The sequence below is a fragment of the Macaca thibetana genome, chromosome 6 (genome assembly GCF_024542745.1).
Source record: "Macaca thibetana thibetana isolate TM-01 chromosome 6, ASM2454274v1, whole genome shotgun sequence".
Lineage (NCBI taxonomy): Eukaryota > Metazoa > Chordata > Mammalia > Primates > Cercopithecidae > Macaca > Macaca thibetana.
Window position 1 is genome coordinate 18,221,667 of NC_065583.1, and position 18,664 is coordinate 18,240,330.

At 39.3% G+C, this 18,664-nt stretch overlaps 2 protein-coding genes across 3 annotated transcripts in view; one reads left to right on the forward strand and one right to left on the reverse strand.

Moving 5' to 3' along the window:
* NUDCD2 (NudC domain containing 2) overlaps positions 1-18,664 on the forward strand; it is a 991,190-nt gene that overhangs the window by 919,152 nt on the left and 53,374 nt on the right. The window lies entirely within an intron of this gene.
* Positions 233-17,087, reverse strand: MAT2B (methionine adenosyltransferase 2B). 2 transcript variants are annotated; one of them, XM_050792695.1, is made up of 7 exons: positions 16,732-17,087; positions 7,977-8,171; positions 6,496-6,610; positions 6,169-6,321; positions 3,186-3,379; positions 1,897-2,010; positions 233-1,381 (listed from the first exon to the last, which is right to left on the reverse strand). In XM_050792695.1, exons 1-7 carry the CDS (start codon positions 16,759-16,761, stop codon positions 1,211-1,213), a joined length of 972 nt encoding a protein of 323 aa, XP_050648652.1. In that variant the 5' UTR covers positions 16,762-17,087; the 3' UTR covers positions 233-1,210. The 2 variants fall into 2 exon arrangements, with proteins under 2 accessions (XP_050648652.1, XP_050648651.1); XM_050792694.1 differs by lacking the exon at positions 16,732-17,087 and adding an exon at positions 14,404-14,606.

Consider the following 18,664-nt stretch of genomic DNA (forward strand, 5'->3'; position numbering starts at 1 on the left):
CGACTATGTTTATCAGTAAGGCTTCTGGTCAACAGGTTTTTACTAAGTATTTGGGGAGTCAAGAATTATAGTGGATTTTAGACTGTGCAAGGTTGATGCCCCTAAACCCATACTGTTCAAGGGTCAACTATATAACAAGATTATATAGCTATTAATTTTTAGTTTAAAAAAATCAGTTGGCACAAATAGATACAGTATCTGTAACATTCTAGGATGGGGTGGTAAGTTCACATTCTGGATCAAGTGTTAATTTTATTGTGTTTTATTTCAATATATATTAAACTATATTCTTTTGTATGTATCAGATGTTACATCAGAAGAACGTAATTTTTAAAAATTAAAGCAACAAAAGAACAATTCGTTTAGAAGTTTGGTCCTTACATTTAAAAAGGTAAGTAAATACAAGAAAACTAAGCATTACATGCCAGCAGTACATATTTATTATTATTCATGAACGGTGAAGACTTACAAGGCCCATTATTATGAGTATAACCACACATATGAAATATCACTTAGCGGCGACATGGGATGAAAAGGACAGTTATATATTTATATTAAAAAAATACACGTTTGCATTCAATGTTTGCCTAGGAAAAAAATACATGTACACACGCTCTTTCAAGTGCTCCCCATAAACTGCTATAAAAGCAGGAAGCATCAAACTGTAGAAGTTCCAATATACATAACATGTTGAAATATCTCAAGCATAAAAACTGTACGTAACTTGCAAAAATAAAGTTCCTTTCTTCAAACATTTTGATCTGAGCTCAAGCAAAGCAAATAATGAACACCAATGATTTTTATACCATTTCACACAATTTAAAATAATCAACATGAAAAGGTCAACAGCTTCAAAAATCCTGAAAATATGGAGGTTATGAGAATGAACAATGCGTTTCATCTGAAAAGTCTACAGCAGATCTGCTTCATCCTGGCTCTCAAAGATTTAAGGATCATAATTTACTATACTCAAACTCCAAGTTTAGCCAGGACAAACAAAATGATAAAAAGAAAAATTACTGCAAACAGGGCAACATTGCCCTTTAGTTTCTTTAGACAATTTCACTAGTGCAAGAGCATCATTTACCTGAAAGATCCTAAGAGTCACAATTAAAGTACTCATACAAAACTATTTCCTTTGTTCTTTAAAAAGTGCCACATACTATACTTTTCATTAAAAAAAAAAACCAAAAAACCCAACACAAATAAACTAATGAAAGACCGTTTGTCTCCATCTCTTGTCAATGAGGAAAGGCCAAAGTGATTCTTTGATTCCAATTCGAAATGGTGTTCGTTGGCCAATGCCCAAGGTCTCCAATTTGGAGCAGTCAAGCTGAGCATTTCTTGGACGCTGTGCTCCTAGGACAGGGCTGTCAGTAATCTTTAAAGAAAGATAAACAAAAAAATCAAAAGTAAGTGAAAGGTTATATTTGAGGGCTTTGTTCCCCCCGACCTTTTTTTAAATATGTATATATTTTTAAACAGAGATGAGATCTCCCTCCACTGCCCAGGCTAGTCTCAAACTCCTGGGCTCAAGGGATCCTCCTGCCTCAGCCTCCCAAAGTGTTGGGATTACAGGCATGAGCCATTGCGCCTGGCCATTTTGAGGTTTTATATTTGCTACTCATTTTTGCTCTTAGCGTAAGAAATCTGGTTTGATAGTCCCTGGAAAAATAAACCAAATGCCTGTCACAATCAAGACAATAATACATTTTCTACAAACTTCAATACTCATGATCTTCTCTATAGATGATAATTTTGAGAAAAGCAGCACTATGAACAGCCAGCATACAAGCAAAGTTCACTTTGATTAGTACTGAGAAATGAAGTTACCCAACACAGCAATAATATATACCATAGCGATGGATCTAGAGGTTTTTAAAGCCATGTACTTACAGGTCTTAAGTGACTGCTGGGGAGGTTGAAGGCATCTGCAATTGCACACGCCATTTCATACTTAGTCATCTGTTCATTGCCAGACCAGTGAAAGGTTCCCTTAATTGATGGATCCTAAGAACAATGACACAATGAATTCAATAGTTTCAACTTTTTGAGTTGAGTAGAATAAGAGGTTTGACAAAAAAGCTTATTTAGAATAAGGTCTAGGAACTAAAATGCAACCCTCTTTTTCTGGAAAGCTCTCACCAAGATATCTAAAATCAAATTCCCTACTAATACTCCCAGCAAAACACAAAAGAGCAATTTCTAGAATTTAAACCTTAAGAATTTTTAAAATCAAAAAAAGGCTCCAGTTTTACTTAATTGATGGGAATATAAAATGTGATTACAGATTTTTATGAAAACAGTCCAATTTAATGAGTATTTTTAATTACCCTAAAACAAAAACTTAATAGAACCATTCAAGTTGAGCTAAACTTTCTTAAATATTGTCATGTTATGTATTACAAAATATAATTCTCATATATTAAAACACTGTGGTCATTCTATTAATATTCTTTTTTTTTTTTTTTTTTTTTTTTTTTTTTTTGAGACGGAGTCTCGCTCTGTCGCCCAGGCTGGAGTACAGTGGCCGGATCTCAGCTCACTGCAAGCTCCGCCTCCCGGGTTCATGCCATTCTCCAGCCTCAGCCTCCCGAGTAGCTGGGACTACAGGCGCCGCCACTTCGCCCGGCTAGTTTTTTGTATTTTTTAGTAGAGACGGGGTTTCACCGTGTTAGCCAGGATGGTTTCGATCTCCTGACCTCGTGATCCGCCCGTCTCGGCCTCCCAAAGTGCTGGGATTACAGGCTTGAGCCACCGCGCCCGGCCCATTCTATTAATATTCTAAACTAAATCAGTCTCATCTTTCTTTGTATGGATATTATATTTAATAGTAACTTTTTCAAATGTGCTGGGATTACAGGTGTGAGCCACCATGCCCAGCCCCCAAAGAGTACCTTCTTAACAGACATTAGGTGATTATTTTGAAGTTTTCTAACACTTTGCAATAAAAGAAATGATGGGGTCTATAGTACATAAGAAATAAATTCAGACAGAAGAGCATACTATTTTTATTCTTCATGAATACAGTGTACTATATATAAACCACTTTTATTTGGTCTAATAGTTTTAAAAAAGCACTTCTGGCTTTCACTCAGTAACACTCCAAGTATAGCTATGAAAGTTCAAGCATGGAAAAGACAAAGTGGACCTTCGCTAAGACAGGTCTCAGGAATCCTTCTTACCAGCATTCTCTTCTCTGCTAGCTGCCGGCACACAGTGGCCACATCTTTGACATGTGTGGGGAACCTCTGCTGCCAGTGATCCATGTTCGCTGACTTGTTGCTGAACTGCACTTTATCAAACATAACAGTCACAGCACTTTCTTCGAGCTTTTCAACTTCCCCATACAGAATAGGAATCCTCAAAACAGCAGCTCCTAGAGAAGAATAAAAGCAAATATTTTAAAGCTGACTGGCTCTTAAATTTTGATGTAAGATACAAGGGTGTGGATTTAAATAATATCAAAGTAGAAACCTTGCCTTTTAATTAAAAAAAAAGCATAATGACACTTGTGACAATGCAATGTAAAAATAGTCAAGGCCAGGCGCAGTGGCTCATGCCTATAATGCTAGCACTTTGGGAGGCCAAGGCAGAAGGATCACTTGAGGCCACGAGTTCAAGATCAGCCTGGGCATCATAGCAAAAATCGTCTCTACAAAAAATTAAAATGAAAATTAGAGGCCGGGCGCGGTGGCTCAAGCCTGTAATCCCAGCACTTTGGGAGGCTGAGGCGGGCGGATCACAAGGTCAGGAGATCGAGACCACAGTGAAACCCCGTCTCTACTAAAAATACAAAAATTAGCCGGGCGCGGTGGCGGGCGCCTGTAGTCCCAGCTACTCAGGAGGCTGAGGCAGGAGAATGGCGGGAACCCGGGAGGCGGAGCTTGCAGTGAGCCGAGATCGTGCCACTGCACTCCAGCCTGGGCAACAGCGTGAGACTCCGTCTCAAAAAAAAAAAAAAAAGAAAATTAGCTGAGCATGGTGGCACACACCTGTAGTCCCAACTACTTGGGAGGCTGAGTGAGGCAAGAGGATCTCTTGAGCCTGGAAGTTTGAGGCTGCAATGAGCTATGATTGCAACACTGTACTCTAGCCTGGGCAACAGAGTGAGACCCTGCCTCAAAAATAAAATTAAAAGCAGTCAAAGGCTGAGTGTGGTGGGGCTCATGCCTGTAGTTCCAGCACTTGGGAGGCCAAGGCAGGAGGACTACTTGAGCCCAGGAGTTCGAGACCAGCCTGGGCAACACAGTGAGACCTCATCTCTACAAAAGGTAAAAATATTAGCCATTCGTGGTGGGAGGATCGTTTAAGCCAAGGAGGTCAAGGCTATAGTGAGCTGTGTTCCACTGCCCTCCAGCCCAGGCGACTGAGACTCTGTCTCAAAAAAACAAAAAAAGAAAACTCAAAAACACATTTGCTAAGTATCTTCTGTCATTTGGACTAGTTTTTATATATAAAAATCCTACATTATTATGATCATTAAAAATAAAACCTATCATGACAACTAAATGCAATTAATAGTCTTTGGATGCTACATTAAAAAATAAAAGCAATAAAGGACATTTTTGGCATAAATGAGAAAATTCCTAAATAGATTTGTATTTGATTACAGTATCATATTAATGTTAAGTTTCCAATGTATGATAACTGCATTGTAATTATGTAAAGAACATTCTTGGTGTTAGAAGATAAAAGGTGAAGTATCTGGAGATGAAATTCAACTAATTATCAATGGGTCTGGCAAAAGCATACGTATAAAACAAATGTGACAAAACATTAAAATTTGTGAATCTATGTGAAGGGTATATGAGCGTTCACATTAGTTTTACAACCACTCATTAATATTTAGATTATATAATGGTCCCTGCTGATAGTATACAATAGTTAACATTTTAACAGCAAATCAAACATTTTCTTTTAAATTGTATGACAAGAGAACTTAGATATTGCTATGGTTTGAATGCTTTTGTCCTCTCCAAAAATTCATGTTGAAACTTAATCCATGAAGCAACAGTGTTGGGAGGTGGGGCATTTTGGGAGGTGTAGGTGTTTAGGTGGTCATCAGCGCTCTGCTCTCATGCATAGATCAATGCCATTATAAAAGGGCTTGAAGGAAGGAGCACATCCCTTTCCGCTCTTCTGCCATGTGAGAACACAGCATTCCTGCCCTCTTGAGGGCCAGAAAGATCCTCACACCTTGATCTTGGACTTCTCAGCCTCTAGAACTGTGTGAAATAAATTTCTGTTCTTTATAAATTACTGAGTTGTTGGTATTCTGTTATAGCAGCATGAAAGAAACTGAGACAATGTATTCAAGGATGATTTCGACAGAATAGTTTGTGATACAAGAAAACTTAAAAAAAAACCTAAATGTCCGTTAGTAAGGTATTCTATGCTAGGGCTGCTTCTCAAGGCCATAGTACAGTCTAAGGCAGTAGTTTTAGTGCAGGGGCTCATTAAATTAAGTTCTATGCAGCCACTGATAGGAGTAAGATATCCCAGAGCTCGCTCCACTTGTACTGAAATGCAAAGATGTTGAGGGAGAAAAAAACAGGTTATGAAACAACATGCATACATTTTTTGAAAATATATAAAAATGCTTCCACACTTAATCACATTTGGTGTTTCTCTCTCTGAGGCAGCATTTATGAGAATTTTTATTCTTAGTAATTTTACATTTTTTCTAAGGAGTGTATACTTTTTACATAAGGAGATGTGTATTATACACAAACTCACATATAGGAAAAAAGAAACACCATACATATAACAGAATGCTAACACATATAACAGAATACATAAAAACAAAATACATGTACGTATTAACAGAATAACATACATATAAAAGAATACATATACATATAACAGAATATCTCAATCTATTATACTGCCCTGTTTTCTGAAAATAAGTTACAAAAGCTTGCATTACCTGACTTGTTTTCTATGTGTAAAGATGAATGTGTAAACACTGATAGTGGAAACTGTCTTGAAGGATTCACGTAGTTATCTCTTAGAATTTTTTATTTTTTTATTAAATATATTTTAATTTTCTCTAATGAGTCATATTCATTGACTAACATTTTAAATTTAAAAACATTTATATGTATAGGTATAAAAGATTTTTAAAGTGTTAAAAAACAATCAGGGGCTAAAGAGATTACATCTTACCTAAATTGTTTTCCAGGACAGCCTTTTCTCCATCTAATTTTGTTTTGCCATATAAATTTAGGGGAGCTGGTATGTCTTCCTCTCTGTAAGGTGGATTTGTTCCATCAAATACATAATCTGAGCTAATGTAGATGAGAAATGCTCCAACAGCAGCTACAAAAAAAAATAAGACAAATCCATTAAATTTTTACATGACATTACTCTTTCATGGAATTTAGAATGGTTTTTCATGATATATAAAAACGAATAACCATCTACTAAACTTTAATTTTTAAAAACTCAGCAATCACTTAATATTTTATGAAAATTTTATAAAGTCATCATTACCTGCTTCCTTTGCTAAATTCCCAGAAGCATCCACATTAAGTTGAGAGGCAGCATCTGGCTGATTTTCTACAACATCTGGTCTTCTCTCTGCTGCACAATGCACTATAACATGGGGCTGGAAGTTAAGCATTGATGTCTTTTTAACTCAAAATAAAATGAAAGAGGTATTACAGCCTTCTTAAAATTAATTCAGAGAAAAATGCGCATTAAATCAACATTCCTTCAACTAAGAATAAATCATTGTAATTTCTAATGTAATTCTGTCAAGCTGCTTCTTTTCCCTGCAAGGTTCAAACTTAAAATATTTATAGGGACTGAAAAGAGTATTTCATAATATGTAGACACAAACCAAAAAAAAAACTGTCAACTACTGTATTTTTATTCTGGTGTGATGGCTCATGCATGCAATTCCAACACTTTGGGAGGTTGAGGTAAGAGACTGCTTGAAGCCAGGAGTTCAAGGTAAGACTGGGCAACATAGTGGTACTCAATCTCTACAAAAAAACCTAAAAATCAGCCAGGCGTGGTGGCGTGAGCCTGTAGTTTTAACTGTTGTGGAGGCTGAGGCAGAAGGGTCACTTGAGCCAAGGCACTCAAGGCTATGGTGGGCTGTGATCGATCTATCATACTCCACGCTGGGCAACAGAGTGAGACCCCGTTTGAAAATAAAACAACCGTGTTTCTAGGCTGGGCGTGGTGGCTCAAACCTATAATCCCAGCACTTTGGGAGGCCGAGGAGGGCGGATCACTTGAGGTCAGGAGTTCGAGACCAGCCTGGCCAACATGGTGAAACCCCATCTCTACTAGAAATACAAAAATTAGCCAGGTGTGGTTGCGCAGACCTGTAGTCTCAGGTACTCAGGAAGCTGAGGCAGGAGAACTGCTTGAACCCTGGGAGGCGGAGGCTGCAGTGAGCTGAAACTCCACCACTGCACTCCAGCCTGGGCAACAGAGCAAGACTACGTCTCAAAAACAAAACAAAACAGATTAAAACAAAAGTGTTTCTAAATCAAAACAAGTTTTACCCCCCAATTTGGACAGGAGGAAAGAGCTATCATTAATGCAATTAACATGATTTAAGTATCTAATAAATCCATGTCAAAGGAAGAATAGTATCAGTGATACCAAAAACCTGACCCTGCTTTCTCAGCTCTAAAATGAACATAACTATTTTGCAGTGTTGTGAGGTTTACAGTAACATCTGAAAACCATCTGCAGAGAAAGTATTACTTAGAAGGCACTCTATAAACATTAAGCTTTTTACAAAATGCTTCATATTTGTCTTTGTCAACGTGTCAAAATTTAACTTTAAGGATTACATATGCCATGTCATACTAACTGAAAAAAATGCTACTGCATAATAAGTTAGAGCTTTAGCGCTTTCAAGCATAGTAATTTCCTTGAGGGCAAGGATATTTTCTATATCATCCAGACAATTCTTAATATTGTTCATGTGTACGTTAAAATAACCTAAATCATACCTGAAAATCATGAATGATGTGATGAACTGCATTAGAATCCAACAGATTAACCTGTTCAAATTTTGGTCTTGCTCTTCTAAAACCACAGCCAACAGCATGCCAATTATTCTGCTGAAATTCCTTGTGTACAGCTCTGCCAAGAAGCCCAGTGGCACCAGTAACCAGAACCCTCCTATTAGGGATGTTAACTTCCTCCTAAAAGGTGAAGGGGGAAAGAAAGAGTTACTAACTTTGAAAATAATTCTCTCAAATAAATTAGTCACCATTGTTGTTCCCTAAATTTCTTAATTCTATGTATTTCGGTTCATGTCCTATATCTGCAAGCCAATTCTAAAGTTAAGTTAGAGCCGGGCACCAGGCTCACGCCTGTAATTCCAACACTTTGGGAATGCGAGGCAGGCAGATCCATTGGGCCCAGGAGCTTGAGACCAGCCTGGGTAACATAGTGAGACCCCTGTCTCAATACAAAAAAAAAGTAAAAATATATTTTATATTTTTAAAAATAAATTTTTAAAATAAAAAGAAAATACACTTAAAAATGTAATAAACAAAGTTAGAACAATGATTAAATAAACCATATAAAAAACTGTATCCCTTAAGAAAAAGTTTTTGCCAGGCATGGTGGCTCATGCCTTCAATCCCAGCACTTTGGGAGGCCAAGGCGGATGGATCACCTGGGCCCAGGAGTTCGAGAGCAGCCTGGGCAACATGGTGAAATCCCATCCTTACAAAAGAGAAAAAAAAAAGCAAAAATTAGCTGAGCTACAGGTGGTGCATGCCTGTAGTCCTAGCTACTTGGGAGGCTGGGGTGGGAGGATCACTTCAGTCTGGGAGATCGAGGCTGTAATAAGCAAAGATCATGACATGCACTCCAGTCTGGGGGACAGAGTGAGACCCTGTCTCAAAAAAAAAATTTTTTTTTAATTAAAAAAAAAGTTATAATAATCTTTCCCAAGGAAAAGAACACAAGATGATATGCAAGGAATTATATAGATTTATATTTCCTATGTTAACAGAAAATCCTAGTTTTATGATTGACAATGGCCAAATGAATAAACAGCAACTTTTTTTATACTTTTGCTCCAAGTACCTAAATAGTAAATAACATTACATTTTTCAGTTTATAAGACTTTACAATTTGTCTTGCTCCTATAGATATGACTGAAGGTGCTCTTTGAGTATCTAGAGAGAAATGTGTTTTAAGTTTATCTATTTTAAGGCCTGATTAGTATTTGGGTCAAATCTGCCAATATATTTACAAGCTGACATTTCTGGTCTTCAGATTTTAATCCCAAATATTCTTTCAAGTCTCAACGATTTATCATACTTTGATGGACCCAAGGTAGAGAATTAATCAACATTTCAAAGGAATTTATGAGGAGGAAAAAAAACTTGGTCCTTACAACACTTAAATGCTTTCTAAGTTTAACCAAATTGGTAAATGTTCCTTAGTTAACCCTAAATTTACCTACATAGAATAGTTAAAATTGGCTAGGCGCAGTGGCTCATGCCTGTAATCTCAGTGCTTTGGGAGGCCGAGCTGGGCAGATCACCTGAGGTCAGAAGTTCAAGACCAGCCTGGCCAACACCGTGAAACCCCACCTCTTCTAAAAATACAAAAAAATTAGTCAGGCGTGGTCACAGGCGCCTGTAATCCCAGCTACTCGGGAGGCTGAGGCAGGAGAATTGCTTGAACCCGGGAGGCGGAGGTTGCAATGAGCCAAGAGCACGCCACTGCACTCCAGCCTAGGTAACAAGAGCGAGACTCCATCTCCAAAAAAAAAAAAGCTAAAATTAATAAACACAAAGGATAAGAAAAAATATTTTAAGCAGATCTGTGTTGCTACTGTGAAACAAATAAATTCTTACACACACAAATGAAAAAGAACCATTATTTAGGAAACAATTTAAATTCTATGTTTCCAAGCATAGTTCCAAAATGTCCCTTCTTCCCAAGACGGGTAACACCAAGTTTCCCACCAGGATCTTGAATAAAGTCAACTTTTACTATTAAAAAAAAAACCAGTTATTTTATCTCAAGAGTTGTTATAGTCACCTAATTCTGAACTACCAAAAACTTTAAATACATATACAATAACCAAAGACTGTTTAAAGCCCTTAGCTCAATTAAATGACTTAGCCGAATACATACCTTTAAAAAAAAAAAAAAGACACCACAATCAAGTATTTCTAGCATATCAAAAACCTAAAATGAAAAGACTAACAGGGAAAGATAGTATAAAGGTAAATTCTTAGGATTATTTTTCCTTAGTTCAACCAATTTCAAGACATTTTAAAAGTTGAAAGCAATTTCATTCAGGCTGCGTTGCAAAACTTGGCTCTAAACCAATTGATCTATGAAAACAAGGATTTCAGCCAACAAAATATTTTCTTTGAAATTTGGCAAGAAAACAGCTCTACAAAGATTGAACTGTAAAGAGGAGAAAACATGCCAAGTCTAGTACAGATACAACAGACAAAACAATTTACACAGGGTAAATACTGTAAAGATTCCTGAAAAAATACTATAAAAGAGAGAATTTGGTTTCTTCCGAGTTTCTCACTTTTTAGTTCACTGTAGGGAAGCAAAGAACAGGTAACCCCAGTTCCCAAGGTCAGTGGTTCTCAGGTTTCTGTGTGGATCAGAATCACCTGGAGGGCTTTTAGATCACAAAGGTCTGGGGTGGGAGTTGATAATTTGCAATCCCAACAAGTTCCAACAAGTGATGCTGATCATTGTGATTTGGAGACTGCACTTAGAGGACAAGGGTACTCTGAACTCCAGGAAAGTTCAAAGCTTTCATAAAAATCTGTTTCTCTTATACAAGCAAAACAAAAAGTGCCATCTACCTTTCTCAAAATGACAACAGTATCTTTCCCCCTTAAAAAAGGGAACTTGAAATAGAAGCCAAAGCATTTTACAATCCACAAAAGTTACTAAACAGTGAATTAAGATCTGCGTACTTCACTGATTCTGTGAAGTACACTTGTTTCATTTTAACATCTCTGTTAAATGAATTAAAAAAAATAAATCTTAAGAATTGTCATAGTTTGGCAGTTTTTTTTGCTAACTTAGTGCAACTTAAATAAGAGCCCAGATGATCTTATTATAATTAAGAGCGTTTTGGAGTTGATGCAGTGTTAAGTATAGAGAAGAATAAGGCTCTTTAGGGAATATAATAGGCTTAACTTAAAAAAGGAAGTGGAGTTGCAGGAGAAAATGCAACTTTGTATCCTTATACCCCTAGGTTACTATGTAAGGCCTCCAGTGCGCCCCCGGCCTATTCATGATAATTTTCAAACAGAATGTTGTGCAGTATCATTTCCATTTCAGTAAATGCTTGCACTTCAGATCCTCACTCTTAATAAAAATCTTCAGCACTGACGTCCGACCGCTGGGTACTGTACACTGTTTCATATTTTTTTAGGTAATTTTAGGTAATCTCGGCTACTCAGGAGGCTGAGGCAGGAGAATCGCTTGAACGCGAGAGGCGGAGGCTGTAGTGAGCTGAGATCGCACCATCGCACTCCAGCCTGGGGAACAAGAGCGAGACTTCGTCTCAAACAAAAAAAAGAAAACATGTTATATGAGTATATAATCATAGTTAGTTGTTTTTGTTTTTTTAGTAACAGCAGTTTGAGGCCGGGTGCCATGGCTCACACCTGTAATCCCAGCACTTTGGGAGGCCAAGGTGGGCGGATCACCTGAGGTCAGGGGTACAAAACCAGCCTGGCCAACATGGTGAAACCCTGTCTCTACCCAAAATACAAAAACTAGTCGGGCATGGTGGTGGGCGCCTACAATCTCAGCTACTTAGGAGACTGAGGCAAGAGAATCGCTTGAACCCTGGAGGCAGAGGTTGCAGTGAGCAATGACTGAGCCACTGCACTCCAGACTGGGCGACAGAGCAAGAAAGGGGAAGGGAAAAAAAAAAAAAGCTTGTTAGAAAAGGTATTTCCAAAGCGAGGAACAAGAAGTCCGGTGTTAACGGTTTTGTCTACAGTAAAAAAGCTGGAACCAGAATCTGAGTCTTCTTGCTTCTCTGGTCAAGTCAAATACACTGCATTTTGTCTCAATCCTTTGAACTAATATTTGGTTTCATGAATGATTACAGTTTTATCTGTTCTGCCACAAACTGGTGTTAAGAGGTTATTCTATCTCTATTGATCTAATTCCTCACTGGTACATGCGGGAGGCATTTAGACAAAATGACTAAGGCTCTTTCAGCTTTAAAGTTCTACATTTCTAACAGTTTCCATATTATTCCTACCACAAGGAGTCCGAATAGTTTCGTTCAGTTAAACAAGGTAACTTTTCCTCTGAATAAGCATTACTCCGAAATTTAAAATATGCTAAACAAATATCTCTATTTTTGACCTCCTATATAAACAGCACTCTGCCTCTTACACTGTTTTGTTGGGGCTTTTTGGTTCGTTCTTTAGAAAAAGAAATATCTCTCTAAAAACTACTTTGGACCTGCACTCCATAAATTATTTTAGCTGTGCACAAGGAAGAAATGGCTAAACACTTTAAGAAACTCAGAATGAAAGAACAAAATGCTATCTAGTTCACTCAAGGCACAATAGAGTTGATAATACTTTGCCTGAAGTCTACTTTTTCTCAACTTTTATTATACGGGGAAAGTAGATCTAGTATCAGTTTAAGTTACTCTAAACGTATCTGCCTCTTACTGTCTAAACTTTGAAGTACGGAATTCAACCACTCCAAGGGACCAGATTTATGGACACCAAAAAAACATTTCTTGAAAAATGAAATACATATAAATAAATGTGGAGCTACTGTTATTATTCTATCTAATCCAATGATACCAAATTGTATAGGTAATGGGAGATATATGGCTCTTTCTGAGTGGTCCGACACAGTTCTCTGGGACAGTGATTTCTACTGTAGCACACTTGCATTACTGTCTACTAAAAAATGCCTAGAAAAGTAAAGAATGGACTATTACTAATATGTGGAGGGGGGCTTCCCTAAATTTCAGTGGTAAATGCCTTGTCGTTTTTGGAAACTTTAAAACTTGGCACAGTTTCATGTTTATTTTTTAATTCCCCAGAAACAGACCTTTTAAGTAAACATTACTGGGCTTTACTTTTTAAGATTCTCTAACTACTTAGGTGGGACTGGTCTAACTCCTACTGTGCCCCACAGACAGTATTACTAACAGGAACCACTCTAGGCTGCTTCTCTAACATTAACTATGAGACAGTTCTCGTTCTCATGAGTCAGTAAGCTTTAATTCTACAGGTTTTGACAGCAGTAAGTCTGTGCCAAGCTCTTCGTTGTTTCATTTTTAATGAAGGAAAACACGAAAAGCTATTTTCATTTTTATACTGAACTTCTTTTTGTGAAAGTAGATTAAGCTTTATATGCACACGTACACATACGAATGCATACATATAAATGTAAACATACAATGCGTAACATGCACTCAGCACCGTCTGGAGGACCTAGCAACATAGAGGTTTAACAGACCATTTATCATAACTTTACCCTCAAAGAACCAACGTGATTTGAAAACCCTAAACCCTAAATACATTTGGAAGCACGAAAACTGCATTAACAAAAACAGCCATCTCCTATATTCTCTCTTCTCTCCAAAAGACATGGTCTGGGCAGCAGCAGTGTTCTTATCCCCAGGGTTGGATATATTCTGTTGTCAGATTAATGCTGGAAGCCCTTAAGTGGAATGGAACAAGATGGAGCGGGGGTGCGAGGGGCACCAGAGATGGATCTTCCAATCATCATCATAATCTTCCTTCAGGGATACTCCGTAGTGGTTCAAAGCCCGAGACAGTCACACAAACCTGTATCTGAATTCCAGGCTCCAACCTTACGGAATGAACGTGGGCCAATGTCTCACCCTCTATGCCTGTTTTCTCATCTCTAAAATGAGGCAATAACAGTATCTCACAGTGGAGGATTAAAGTAAAGCCCGTCAAGCGCATAACAGTGCCGAGAACTTAAAGAGTTCCGTAAGTTGTCATCTCCAGCACTACTATTTGTGTGAAGTCACCTTTTCCTGTTCTTTCTCAAACCTACGAACTTGTAAGATCGAGGAATACGAACCAAAGACGAAGAAACGGGGAAAAACAAAATCAAAACAGACACAACTCTGAAAAACCTCTTCGTCGTCAGGAGCAGAGACTGAACTCGAAAGTAAAATCTCCACCTACTTGCTTCCTGCCGCAGTGGCTGGAAGAAAAAAACACTGACCCGTGTGCGCCGAGATAAACAAACTCGGTGGCGCCCCCCTCGGATCCGGGGCTGGGAGGGTGGCGGTGAGACCACTCCTTGCCGGAGGCTCTGACCCGGGCGGAATACGCCTGGAAAGCCGCCCGAGCCCCGGCGGCTCGTTCCCCTCGGCGCCCCCGCTCCCACCGGAGACGCCCAGGCCGACTCCCTCACCTCCACCAGCCGGCAGCTCCCGGGAACAAAGTGTATAGAGAGCTCTTTCTCCCGCCCCACCATGCCCGCCGTCTTCACGCCGCAGCCTCACCGGCCGCCACCTCCTCCAACCCAGGATCGACGCGGGCCTCAGCTCAGACGCCCTCGGCCCGCCTTCCCTAGGCCCAGAACGACCCCGCTCGCCGCTTCCGGCTTCCGCTGCCATAGCCGCGCCCGTTGATTGGCCACGTTCTGCCGACGCCCCAGAAAGAGGAAGGGCACGCGCGGTCCGCCCCCAGCCCACGCGCCGGTGGTTAAAGCTACACACAAAAGAAAGGCCCTGACCTTAGGCAGTGAACTCAGGTTTTGTTTCGGAGATTTTATTTGTGTGCTTTCTTCGTCTACTTTTTTTCTATTTTTTCTTGACTCGGGAAGAGATTGAACTGCATCGCCTTGAGTTTCAAGTTTGCAGACTGCTTAGTGCATGAGGATCGACTGAGCAATATATAAAGTAGAATAAAAAGCATTTTAAAGTCATGGGGGCGGGGGCGGAGGTGGGTAGAGCATAATGGACACATCTCTAGAGCCCTAGGTGTGGGTTTTAAAGATTTAGAAAAGACAAGGAATAAAAAGAAAAGGGTTGGCGTCTGAGCCATTTGTCTTCCTGGATGCTTAAAAAAAGAAAAAACCTGTGTGTGAGATTTCAAAAATGTAAAACTATTTTTAATTAAAAATAAAAAGTTGTGGGGGAAAGGAAGATGAATTACTTAGGTACCTCTTCAAAACGCAGGTCCTTGGACTTTACCCATAATTATATAATGAGAAACGAGCCCAGGGTCCGGTTTCTTAACGGGTTTAACCAGAATCAAGCCCACCCTTTGAGAAACAACGCCTCGGGGACTGCAGGATTGGGCCACGCGAGCCCAGCCTTGGTAAGCACCGAGACTTTAAGCAGCAGCGTGTAATGCTGGGCGTTCTACCACCTTTTAAAAGTCAATCAGCCCTAAGTGCTGATGCCGACTTATTTCCCTTCCAGTTCAAAATCGCAAAAAGTCCCCACCCGGGTCGGACGCCTGTGAAATGTATGCAGAAAGTAAACCCTGGCACAGGCCGTGTAGGATTCGCCAACTTTGCACCGAATAGTCCAACGGTTCTTGTGTGCCCAGGATAGCAAGCTCTAAACGTCGCCCACAAACGTGACCACTGCTTGGATTTTCCTAGGGCCTTTCCCCGTCTCCTAATCCTTTTTGCTTTATTTTCAAACTAAAGACTAAGCAGCCTTTTAAAGAAGTTTTTCCACATCAGAACACCGAGACTTTCCTTTCTCCCCTATCCCCAACAAAAACTCATTTCCTCACTCGTGTAAACATAAGTTTCTCTAGAACAGTAATCGAAGGCAGCCTGAGGTTTCTTCTGTTCCGATTTTTTTTTTTTTTAAATACAGGCTATTACTGTTCATCAGTTTAGCATTATTTAGGGAATCCTTGAGGACTGCCCCAGCGCTAAACAAGTATAATCCCGGGACAACAAAGAAGAGGGCGGGAGGAGAGCCGGGGGAGCAGCCAAGATCATCTTAATACTCCTCTCTTAAAAACTGGGAATTCGGTTTCAAGTTTCTAGTCGCAACACATGATGTAATCTTACCTTTCTATGGGAGAAAAGAAAATTAATTCTTCCTTCTTCAACGAGAAGGTTTAAGGGCAAGCATGTGCAATTAGCATTCTGATTCTCAGAGCAGCCTAGTCTTGAGGAACAGAAAGAGTTTAACTTGGCTACTTTCGAGAATCTGACTTGATACTTTCCCCGTAAAAGTTGGGTACAGTTCTAGGGGCATATGTTTGGATATGGTTTTTAATCATTTTGTGTAATGATGGTAGGGTCTATGCGAATCCAGCGCCATTCTTACATAGACAATGCACAACTTGGTGTGGTGGTGAAGTCTATACATTTAAAGAGAGCAGCCTGAAACTAAAAGTTATGTTAGCAGATTAAATTCATACAAAGACAAAGAACATCTGGAACACACAACTATAGATAAAAACCTTATTTATGTAGAAACTTTATATACATAATTGCATTTAAAATGGTAAATGAAACTGCAGTTCTGTCTTGCATTTTATTCTTGTCAGCTAATGAGACTTAGCTGAGTTCTTCATAACCTGGTTCTCTAGGTCAGTAACTAAAGTTGGCTAATTCTTCCTTGTCCCGAGGTTATGTTTTAAGGAAATGAATGACTCTCGTTTCTATTTTCTTTACACAACAATTCTGTTTTTAGCAGGCGTTCACTGGAATGCTTTTAAAGCATCTCTTACTCTAGAATGCTTCATTTCTTGAATTGCTAGTTCTTACCTGCTCCATGTCCTCTGGCATTTCAGGCATGACTCCAGAATTATTTCAGGAGAGCAGATACGGGATGGGTCTTAGCCTCTGCCTTCTCTTGCTGGGTCTTTGTTCGCTGCTGCCTGCAGAGAGCGCAGGCACGCCAAAACGTGAGGCGCAGCTTCACTTGACCTTTTAAATTAGCATTTTGATTCCGATCCCGGAATCTCGTGCAGTTTTCCACATGGCAGTAAGCTGGTAGCTGATTCCCCGTGGTAGTCTCGAAAATACCCAATGAGAAGTTTCATGTTTAATTGCCAGTCAAGCCTGGGTCTATTTGCAAAACTATTTGGTAGAACTATTTAACAAAAACAAAAACAAAAACAAAAACCCAACAACTTCCTGTCAAGACTGGTTGTAGTTTTCTCTTGCGGAAGAAGAGTGAGCCACGCTTTTGGAAAGCACACAGATCATGCAGTTGATTCCTGTTCTAAAAGGCACAGTTTTCTGTCATTTTATTTAGTTACATCTTATTGCAACAGATTATGTTTAGTAAAATTCTGCAGTGCTTTCCCTTCCCAGTGCTTTTTAATTATTTCAAAGGAGAGTAAAAGGCGGTGGTGGTAACAGCACGCAAGAAGTAAAATGCAACGGGTCATTTCCATTAATACTACCCTGCCCTCTGAGAAAATGGTAGATGGAGTGGACTTAAGTTTCACAAAGCATTAAGGACTTTTAGATAAGTGATTTCCAAACCTGCCTGCACCACAGAACCTAAGGAATGAAATCATTCTCTAGGAGTGAAGCCCAGTAATCTGTTTTCGAAGACTTTGAAGGGTAATGAATGTGCTCAGTGAGCTTTGCACCGCTATTCTGGATTATGGCTCTGTACCAATTTAAGAACATCAAAAATTGCCATTCGAATTGAACTAAAAGAATCATCTAACTTTTAATGTTATATTCATTTAGAGCACACAGCACATGGTAAACTCTAAGAGGCATTCAGAGAAATCTATTAATATAAATTATGAAGAATTGTTGTGTGTGTTTGCATTTGTGAACAAATGTGAACCTGAAAAAGCCAGTCTTTCAAGATGGATCCCAAGTGGCTAACTGGGCATAATGTATTTATTTTTATTGTTTCAAGACAGGGTCTCCCTCTGTCACCCAGGCTGGAGAGCAGTGGTGCCATCACAGCTCACTGCAGCCTGGAACTCCTGGGCCGCACGTAATTCTACAGCCTCTGCTTCCCAAGCAGCTAGGACAACAGGCGTGCACAACCACAACCAGCTAATTAAAAAAATCTTTTTGTGTGTTTAGAGACAGAGTCTTGCTATTGGGAGGGGAAAATCTCTCTCTCTCTCTCTCTCTCTCTCTCTCTCTCTATATATATATATATATATCTGAAAAGAACTAATATTCAGAGCAATTAACTCCACAACTCGATAATTTTTAAAAAAACAAGTTCTAAAATGGACAGAAGTTTTTAACAGACATTTGTCATGTCAGACCTCTATTGACTCCAACAGGAATGGCATCGTGTATGAGAGGCTGAAGAAAAGACCCAGAGACAGTGAACCAGATATAGGGTTTATTGAGGGAACTTAAATACAAGGACAGTCCAGTGGCAGTGGGCTGGACGGGAGAACCACTGCCGTTTGTAAAAAGTATGGTTTATATAGCATTTTCACTTAGCATGTTCCACCTAGCAACCTCCATTTAACCCATAACAAAGGGCCTCCATCACCTGTATAGCTTGTGTTGCAAGGGATGAACCAGGGGCTCAGATGTCCTCCATCGATAAGGAGTGAATATTCGCCTTGGCCATTCCTGGATTCTTTAGCTCCAAGCACACATTCTTCTTAGACCACAGGGTCATTCTCAGGGTAGGCTTAAAGTTATTGCTGTCAGGTGGATCTGCCATACAACGCTATTTATTTATTTATTAATTATTGAGACAGAG

Bases quoted from the DNA above. Each gene is read 5' to 3' on its own strand.
- MAT2B (XM_050792694.1), bottom strand. From the start codon at position 14,466: ATGGTGGGGCGGGAGAAAGAGCTCTCTATACACTTTGTTCCCGGGAGC. The intron at 6,611-7,976 runs GTATGATTTAGG...CTTAACTTCCAG, and splicing joins ACATCATTCATGATTTTCAG to CCCCATGTTATAGTGCATTG. The intron at 3,380-6,168 runs GTAAGATGTAAT...ATTCTTCTCTAG, and splicing joins TGTCCTGGAAAACAATTTAG to GAGCTGCTGTTTTGAGGATT.